The sequence below is a fragment of the Ovis canadensis genome, chromosome 19 (assembly GCF_042477335.2).
Source record: "Ovis canadensis isolate MfBH-ARS-UI-01 breed Bighorn chromosome 19, ARS-UI_OviCan_v2, whole genome shotgun sequence".
NCBI lineage: Eukaryota > Metazoa > Chordata > Mammalia > Artiodactyla > Bovidae > Ovis > Ovis canadensis.
In genome coordinates this window covers 32,261,715-32,271,770 of record NC_091263.1, presented here as the reverse complement: position 1 = coordinate 32,271,770, position 10,056 = coordinate 32,261,715, and the positions used below count along the sequence as shown (strand labels likewise).

The 10,056-nt window shown below is 41.1% G+C and overlaps 1 protein-coding gene across 2 annotated transcripts in view; it reads right to left on the bottom strand.

The window, feature by feature from the left end:
- Positions 1-644: 644 nt before the first annotated feature.
- RAD18 (RAD18 E3 ubiquitin protein ligase) overlaps positions 645-10,056 on the bottom strand; it is a 113,438-nt gene continuing 104,026 nt past the window's right edge. For both annotated transcript variants that reach the window (XM_069562094.1, XM_069562091.1), the window contains one exon: positions 645-1,500. In XM_069562094.1, coding sequence (XP_069418195.1) covers positions 1,398-1,500 — 103 coding nt within the window. In that variant the 3' untranslated portion in view covers positions 645-1,397. The remainder of the gene's footprint in view (positions 1,501-10,056) is intronic.

The following is a 10,056-nucleotide window of genomic DNA, read 5'->3' as shown; positions in this document are numbered from 1 at the left end:
CTGGGGTGCAGCAACCTGAGATAGAGGCGGGGATGGAGTATTGCCCCCAACATGCTGAGAGCAGAGTGGGGAGCCCATGGTACCTGCAGGAGATGTGGGGTAGCATACGAGAGAAGCTGAGGCATTCTGACAACTTCTTGAAGTTGGAGCAGGCTGACCCACTTACCCATGTGGCTGCCTGGAAGCCTTTCTAGGCAAGAGCCCTGCCTCACGGGTAAGCAGAGAAGGAATCGTGCATCACCAGGCCATCTGGGAGCTGATGGGAGAGCACTTTCCCCCATAGTCCTTCCTAATTTTAGGTGCTGTTTTATACAGTAGAGCTCCGGCCATCTTCTCCTCCCAGGAGCCCAGAGGGAGCAGAGGTGGCTGCCCTGAGATGATGGAGTACTTGGCCCAGAGCAGGCCCTCTACCCCTGAACCAACACGAGGGTCTTCCTGGACTCTGGTGAAGTGACTGCTGTCATCAGGACACGGACAGCCCCAGAGCTCCTGGCACCCACGAGAGGGGACTGGCTCTGAAATGTCAAAACAGGCATTAGGAATTGTGGAAGTAACTGGGAACTGTGGGACATTTTGCACAGAGAAAACAATTTCTGATCAACCCCTTCCAGTGATATGTAGCTTGTACTCAACTACTCACAGAAGACTGTTTCAAGGACTTTATTTTAAATTGATATAGAATCTGTTCAGTTACAAAAGCCATTTATTGCATTCTCTCCATTTCATAGCTGGAATTCAAAGTGTTAAGATTCGATTTACTCAAGTGAAAAAAAAGATCAAGAAATCATCTGTAAGAGCTATTTCTGAAGAACATGCCCAGTATTTTATTGTTCTGTGCCTTTAGATTACAGTACCAACGTCCTGCTTCCAGTAAAGTGTGAGACATGGGTCTAGCTAAGGACCACATGAAACTTCGGCAACAAGCAATCATGTAACAGCTGTGACATGGGTGCTGGCCTCCAGGCCTTGTGAGTTAAGACACCCTGCTTGCCTTTCCAGAAACACAGTGGCTCTGGACATCTCAACTAGTCCCTATGGTAGAGGGATTGAAGGATCCTTTTCTGAACTTGGCTTCTCCATGAAAGAGACAGGAGAATGGCTTAAATATTAATATATCCTGAAACTTACAAACAAAAACAAACAAATCTGTGTCTTCTGCAAAGCTGGTGAACATGTGGATGCCAGTGTTTTTAGAGTGAGATGTTTTAGGGGCAGTGGGTAACTGACTGAGGATGCTGTGTAAAATTTTTTCTTTTCCTGGAAAGGCAGAAAAGACTGAAAATCAGTTAAATGTAACATTTAGAATGTAACATCTTCACTTGGGAAATTTATGAATATGAAGTCTACACGGCAACAAAACACCATCTTCCAATGACTGCACTGGCAAAGTCACCACACTAATTTCTGTTCCGCTTATTTCTTGGCTCAAGCTCAGCACTTTCAGCTGACCTTGTGCGACGATTCTGTCCAAGACTTATTTCTGTGTCTTGAAGATCATTTCTGAAAATGGAAAAAAGAAAATGCCAGCTTAGAAAATGATGATTATTATTTTACAGCAGTTTCTGGTTTATAAGTGCTTTCCCATGTGTTTTTATGTAATCCTCCAAATAGCCTTCCACTCCACTGACAAGTCTACTATGATAATTCTTATTACTTTTATTATTATTTCCACTTTACAACTGAGAAAACAGTGACTTAGCAAAGATCACAAATCCTAAATGATAGAGTTAAGAACTGAATCTCCTTCTTCTCAACCAGAATCTAGCAGTTTTTTGCTTCTGCTTCACATGCAGAAAGCTGCAAAAAAAGTGCTTCCATCGCAACAAGACGAAGTCAGAGAGTCTTAACAAAATCATAACTTATCTCGTCAGAGAACTGAGGTTGTAAGGGGACCAAGAAAATAAAGTCCCCTCCCAACAGAGATGGGCCATGCACATCCCCTCACTTTGGGCAGAGCGCTGGGGGAAAAGAGGTGGCTGCCATTCAAGTAGGTGGGAAGACAAAAGCAAACTTTCTCTGGATTCCGGAGCACATGCAGAGACCAAACTACATAGAACAGGCTCCCACACTACAAGGAAAGAGAGAGAAGTCCAAACATCTCAGTGGAACATGGCCTCCATCTGCCCTGCCAGTGGGCTATGTGCCACATAAATGACCACCCGCAGCCTGAGGCCAGCCCAGACTGAAGAAACAGAAGCAAATAAAATGGCTGTGGTTTAAGCTTCTAAGTTTCAGGGTGATTTGTTACATGGCAATTAAAAAACTAAACAGAAACTACTTTTGTTCAATTCATTCTGCTTATCTACTACTACATAACCACCATTCTCAGGAAACAAAACAATTGTTTATTTGGTCGATTCCAGATCTGGGCAGGGCTCAGAACAGACAGCTGAACTGAGTTTGGAGGATTCACTTCAAGGACGGCTCACTTGTCTACTGGCAAACTGGTGCTGGCTGCTGACTTGAAAACTGGCTGGTGAGAGGGCTGCCCCTCCCCATTCTCCTCCAACTGTCTTCTCCCCATGCCCAGGGTGGGCTTCTCACAGTGGAAGGGCTGGGTCCAAGGGGAAGAATCCGAAAAGTGAGCATTCTGAAAGGACAAGCCCCACTGTGCAAACACTACCCAAGCTTCTTCTCATATCACATGACCAAGTCCAGAATCAATGTGGGCCTCGAGAGTGTGAGTACTGAGAGGGTGTGATTCACCGCACCCACCAAAATAACCCTAACCCTGGATATATTCAGTTGGAAAAATCCATCAAGCTGTACACTTAAGATGTGTTCACAATAACAGTTCTTAATAAATAACAATGAATAAAGTCCCCTCCTCCAAAAAGAGACAGCCAAATTATCAAGTCGTCTCTAGAAAATATGTTGGGATCATTAGTGTACTGCAAATGACTTCTCATGGGGTTAGGATGAAATGCAGGTTACCAACAGAGAAAATGATTCTTCCTTTTCTGATTTTATAATATTAGAAAAAGCTATTCCCTAAAAAAGGAACTAAAAGATAAAGCACAAGAGATAAAGAGTTAAGAAAAGATTTTTAAGTGGCAACCCTTATTTACCAGGGAGTGTGTTCAGATCCAAAGAATGCTGACTGGCATATTCAATCACTCATATGCCTACTGAGTGCCCACCATGAGACTCCCCTCCCCCAGGCACCCTGCAAGGTGCGGGGCCTAACGAACATCCTCTCTAGGAAGCGAGTCGGGTTTAAGTGCAAACAGAGTGCTGCCAGATCAGGGGAGCAGTCAGGGCCTTCTGAGCAGAGCTGTCAAGGAAGGAACCACAACTCCTGTGTGGATGAAAAAAGGAGAAAAGGCAACCAAGGTGGAAGCAACAGCAGTATAAGGCAGTATGACTCTGAAGCAAAGATGAGTAGCTCAGCTTGGCTTAACAAGGAAAGAGGGGTGGGGAAGGACAGTCCAGGAGCCAGTGGGCAGGCTGGGGCCGTAGCTCACGAGTCCCCACAAGACTTCAAACTACCACAGAGAACACGATGTCTTTCAGGTCTCACTAGCAGAATGAAGCATACTGGCTAGAGGCAGAGAGACAGCCAGCCAGCCAGACGGCTGTCGCAGGAAGCCAGAGAGAAAACAAGGTCTTATGCAGACTGTGGCACAGAGGGGCTGACAAGAGATAGTTCAGGGGTCGCCCACAGCCCTGCTCCTCAATGAGGGGCCCCAGAAGCAGCATCAGCAACCACGGGGAGTGTTAAAATGCAAACTCCTGCACCCCAGCCCAAATCTCCAAAATCTCAATCTTGGGGTTCAGTGGAGCCCAATAATCTATTTTAACAAGTCCTCCAAGTGATCTTGATGTACATATAAGTCTGAGGACAACTTATCCATAGGGTTTTGCAATCAACTGCATCTGAGACGTAAGAGAGAGTGAGAAGTTGACAATGATTCTTCGGTTTCTGGCTGGAGCAGTGGGGAAGACTGTTAACACCACTGCTCACTGAGGGAGGAGACGGTGGAGGGGGAGCAGGTCTGAGAGAAGGGACTCAGACTCCTGGAGGCAGAAACATTTCCTCCACAATTTCATGTGGAAACTGAAAGCTGGAAACATGAAACTTGAAATGATTTACCTGGACCATTTTTCTTCCTATTTTCATCCTCTTCAATGTAAACATATCAGCTCAAACTGGTAAGATGAACCAATAATCACAGATAGAAGAAGCTGAGACCAACCTACAGAAAGCAGGGTCTTGTTTGGGGTGGGGTTTTGTTTTTTTGTTGTTTATGAAAATACTGCTTTATATGGGGCACTGTGTTACTAAAAGAACCTCTCAATCATTTATGGAATTAGAAGAATGTACTGGGACTGAAATAGCATGTTCTAGGACTAGTATCTCAAATATGTCACTTGCAGTACCACAAAATACCTATAAGTTTTGTTGTTATTGTTCAGTCACTGTCGTGTCCAACTCTTTGTGACCCCATGAACCATAGCACGCCAGGCTTCCCTGTCCGTCATCATCTCCTGGAGCTTGCTCAAACTCATGTCCATTGAGTCAGTGATGCCATCCAACCATCTCATATTCTGCTGCCTCCTTCTCCTCTTGCCCTCAGTCGTTCCCAGCATCAGGGTATTTTCCAATGACTCGGCTCTTTGCATCAGGTGGCCAAAGTACTGGAGTTTCAGCATCAGCCGTTCCGATGAGTTTCAGGGCTGATTTCCTTTAGGATTGACTAAGGTTTGATCTCCTGCTGTCCAAGGGACTATTAAGAATCTTCTCCAGCACCACAGTTTGAAACTGTCAATTCACCGGCGCTAAGCCTTCTTTATGGTCCAACTCTCACATCTGTACATGACCACCGGAAAAACCATAGCTTTATACGGACCTTTCTCAGCAAAGTGATGTCTCTGCTTTGTGTTGATATCTCAACAGTGTCTAGGTTGATGATAGCTTTTCTTCCAAGGAGTGTCTTTTAATTTCATGGCTGTAGTCACCATCCGCAGTGATTTTGGATCCCAAGAAAATAAAATCTGTCACTGTTTCCACTTTTTCCCCATCTATTTGCCATGAAGTGATGGGATCGGATGCCATGATCTTTGTTTTTTGACTGCTAAGTTTTAAGCCAGCTTTTTCACTCCTCTTTCACCCTCATCAAGAGGCTCTTTAGATCCTCTGCACTTTCTGTCACTAAAATGGTATCATCTGCATATCTGAGGTTGTTGATATTTCTCCCAGCAATCTTGACTCCAGCTTGTGAGTCATCCAGCCTGGTATTTCACATGATGTACTCTGCATATAAGTTAAATAAATAACATGCAGCTTTGATGTACTTCTTTCCCAATTTGGAACCAGTCCATTGTTCGTATCCAGTTCTAACTGTTGCTTCTTGTCCTGGATAAAGGTTTCTCAGGAAGCAGGTACAGTGGTCTGGTATTCCCATCTCTTGAAGAACTTTCCACAGTTTGTCATGATCCACACAGTCAAAAGGCTTTAGCATAGTCAATGAAGCAAATTATTATTATTTTTTTTAATTCCCTTGCTTTGTCTATGATACAGCAGAGATGTTGGCAATTTGATCTCTGGTTTCCCTGCCTTTTCTAAATCCAGCTTGAACATCTGGAATTTCTCGGTTCACATGCTGTTGAAGTCTAGCTTGGAGGATTTTGAACATAATTTTGCTAGCATGTGAAATGAATGCAACTCTTCAGTGACTTGAACATTCTTTGTCATTGCCTTTCAGATTAGAATGAAAACTGAACTTTTCCAGTCCTGTGGCCACTGCTGAATTTTCCGAATTTGCTGGCATCTGGAGTATAGATAGCACTTTAACAGCATCCTCTTTTAGGATTTAAATAGCTCAGCTGGAATTCCATCACCTCCACTAGCTTTGTTCATAGTGATGCTTCCTAAGGCCCCCTTGACTTCACACTCCAGGATGTCTGGCTCTAGGTGGGTGACCACACCACTGTGGTTATCTGGGTCATTAATACCTGTTTTGTACAGTTCTTCTTTGTATTCTTGCCACCTCTTCTTAATCTCTTCTGAATCTCATGAACACTATGAAAAGGCCTATAAGCTTAAGATACATATTTGCAGAGCTATTATTTTGTTGAGACATAAAGCCGTGGGGTCCTTTCCTAATTGTTTCTTTTTTTCCATTCTGATTATTTTTAAAATATAAATTTATTTTAATTGGAGGCTAATTACTTTACAACATTGTGTTGGTTTTGCCACACATCAACATGAATCCGCCACAGGTGTACACGTGTTCACCATCCTGAACCCCCCTCCCACCTCCCTCCCCATCCCATCCCTCTGGGTCATCCCAGTGCACCAGCCCTGAGCATCCTGTATCATGCATCGAACCTGGTCTGGCGACTCGTTTCACATATGATATTATACATGTTTCAATGCCATTCTCCCAAATCATCCCACCCTCGCCCTCTCCCACAGAGTCCAAAAAACTGTTCTATATATCTGTGTCTCTTTTGCTGTCTCACATACAGGGTTATCATTAACCATCTTTCTAAATTCCATATATATGCGTTAGTATACTGTATTGGTGTTTTTCTTTCTGGCTTACTTCACTCTGTATATTAGGCTCCAGTTTCATCCACCTCATTAGAACTGATTCAAATGCATTCTTTTTAATGGCTGAGTAATACTCCATTGTGTATATGTACCACAGCTTTCTTACCCATTCATCTGCTGATGGGCATCTAGGTTGCTTCCATGTCCTGGCTATTATAAACAGGGCTTTGATGAACATTAATGCACGTGTCTCTTTCAATTCTGGATTCCTCGGTGTGTATGCCCAGCAGTGGGATTGCTGGGTCATAAGGCAGTTCTATTTCCAGTTTTTTAAGGATTCTCCACACTGTTCTCCATAGTGGCTATCCTAGTTTGCATTCATTCTCACCAACAGTGTAAGAAGGTTCCCTTTTCTCCACACCCTCTCCAGCATTTATTGCTTGTAGACTTCTGGATAGCAGCCATTCTGACTGGTGTGAAATGGTACCTCATTGTAGTTTTGATTTGCGTTTCTCTGATAATGAGTGATGTTGAGCATCTTTTCATGTGTTTGTTAGCCATCTGTATGTCTTTGGAGAAATGTCTGTTTAGTTCTTTGGCCTATTTTTTGATTGGGTCATTTATTTTTCTGGAGTTGAGCTGCAGGAGTTGCTTGTATATTTTTGAGATTAATTCTTTGTCAGTTGCTTCATTTGCTATTATTTTCTCCCATTCAGAAGGCTGTCTTTTCACCTTGCTTATGGTTTCCTTTGTTGTGCAGAAGCTTTTAATTTTAATTAGGTCCCATTTGTTTATTTTTGCTTTTATTTCCAATATTCTGGGAGCAGGTAGAGGAGCCTGCTGTGATTTATGTCAGAGAGTGTTTTGCCTATGTTCTCCTCTAGGAGTTTTATACTTTCTGGTCTTACGTTGAGATCTTTAATCCGCTTTATTTTTGTGTTTGGTGTTAGAAAGTGTTCTAGTTTCATTCTTTTACAAGTGGTTGACCGGTTTTCCCAGCATCACTTGTTAAAGAGATTGTCTTTTCTCCATTGTATATTCTTGCCTCCTTTGTCAAAGATAAGGTGTCCATAGGTGTGTGGATTTATCTCTGGGCTTTCTATTTTGTTCCACTGATCTATATCTCCGTCTTTGTGCCAGTACCATACTGTCTTGATGACTGTGGCTTTGTAGTAGAGCCTGAAGTCAGGCAAGTTGATTCCTCCAGTTCCATTCTTCTTTCTCAAGATTGCTTTGGCTATTCGAGGTTTTTTTGTATTTGCATACAAATTCTGAAATTTGTTCTAGCTCTGTGAAAAATACCGTTGGTAGCTTGATAGGGATTGCATTGAAACTATAAATTGCTTTGGGTAGTATACTCAGTTTCACTATATTGATTTTTCTGATCCATGAACATGATATATTTCTCCATCTATTAGTGTCCTCGTTGATTTCTTTCACCAGTGTATTATAGTTTTCTATATATAGGTCTTTTGTTTCTTTAGGTAAGTATATTCCTAAGTATTTTATTCTTTTCGTTACAATGGTGAATGGAATTGTTTCCTTAATTTCTCTATTTTCTCATTATTAGTGTATAGAAATGCAGGGGATTTCTGTATGTTGATTTTATATCCTGCAACTTTACTATATTCATTGATTAGCTCTAGTAATTTTCTGGTGGAGTCTTTAGGGTTTTCTATGTAGAGAATCATGTCATCTGCAAACAGTGAGAGTTTTACTTCTTTTCCAGTCTGGATTCATTTCTTTTTCTGCTCTGATTGCTGTGGCCAAAACTTCCAAAATTATGTTGAATAGTAGTGGTGAAAGTGGGCACCATTGTCTTGTTCCTGACTTTAGGGGAAATGCTTTCAATTTTTCACCATTGAGGATAATGTTTGCTGTGGGTTTGTCATATATAGCTTTAATTATGTTGAGATATGTTCCTTCTATTCCTGCTTTCTGGAGAGTTTTTATCATAAATGGATGTTGAACTTTGTCAAAGGCTTTTTCTGCATCTATTGAGATAATCATATGGCTTTTATTTTTCAATTTGTTAATGTGGTGTATTACATTGATTGATTTGCAGATATTGAAGAATCCTTGCATCCCTGGGATAAAGCCCACTTGGTCATGATGTATGATCTTTTTAATGTGTTGCTGGATTCTGATTGCTAGAATTTTGTTAAGGATTTTTGTATCCATGTTCATCAGTGATATTGGCCTGTAGTTTTCTTTTTTGGTGGCGTCTTTCTCAGGTTTTGGTATTAGGGTGATGGCAGCCTCACAGAATGAGTTTGGAAGTTTACCTTCCTCTGTAATTTTCTAGAAGAGTTTGAGTAGGATAGGTGTAAGCTCTTCTCGAAATTTTTGGTGGAATTCAGCTGTGAAGCCGTCTGGACCTGGGCTTTTGTTTGCTGGAAGATTTCTGATTACAGTTTCAATTTCCGTGCTTGTGATGGGTCTGTTAAGATTTTCTATTTCTTCCTGGTTCAGTTTTGGAAAGTTGTACTTTTCTAAGAATTTATCCATTTCTTCCAAGTTGTCCATTTTATTGGCATATAATTGCTGATAGTAGTCTCTTATGTTCCACTGTATTTCTGTGCTGTCTGTTGTGATCTCTCCGCTTTCGTTTCTAATTTTATTGATTTTTTTCCCTTTGTTTCCTGACGAGTCTGGCTAATGGTTTGTCAATTTTACTTATCCTCTCAAAGAACCAGCTTTTGGCTTCGTTGATTTTCGCTATGGTCTCTTTTGTTTCTTTTGCATTTATTTCTGCTCTAATTTTTAAGATTTCTTTCCTTCTACGAACCCTGGGGTTCTCCATTTCTTCCTTTTCTAGTTGCTTTAGGTGTAGAGTTAGGTTATTTATTTGACTTTTTTCTTGTTTCTTGAGGTATGCCTGATTTGCTATGAACCTTCCTCTTGGCACTGCTTTTACAGTGTCCCACAGGTTTTGGGTTGTTGTGTTTTCATTTTCATTCATTTCTGTGTATATTTTGATTTATTTCTTCTGTGATTTGTTGGTTATTCAGCAGCGTGTTGTTCAGCCTCCATATGTTGGAATTTATTTAATAGTTTTTCTCCTGTAATTGAGATCTAATCTTACTGCATTGAGGTCAGAAAAGATGCTTGGAATGATTTCAATTTTTTTTAAATTTACCAAGACTAGATTTATGTTCCAGGATGTGATCTATCCTGGAGAAGGTTCCATGTGTGCTTGAGAAAAAGGTGAAATTCATTGTTTTGGAGTGAAATGTCCTATAGATATCAATTAGGTTTAACTGGTCTATTGTATCATTTAAAGTTTGTGTTTGTTAATTTTCTGTTTAGTTGATCTATCCATAGGTGTGAGTGGGGTATTAAAGTCTCCCACTATTATTGTGTTATTGTTAATTCCCCCTTTCATACTTGTTAGCATTTGTCTTACATATTGTGGTGCTCCTATGTTGGGTGCATATATATTTATAATCGTTATATCTTCTTCTTGGATTGATCCTTTAATCATTATGTAGTGTCCTTCTTTGTCTCTTTTCACAGCCTTTGTTTTAAAGTCTATTTTATCTGATATGAGTATTGCTACT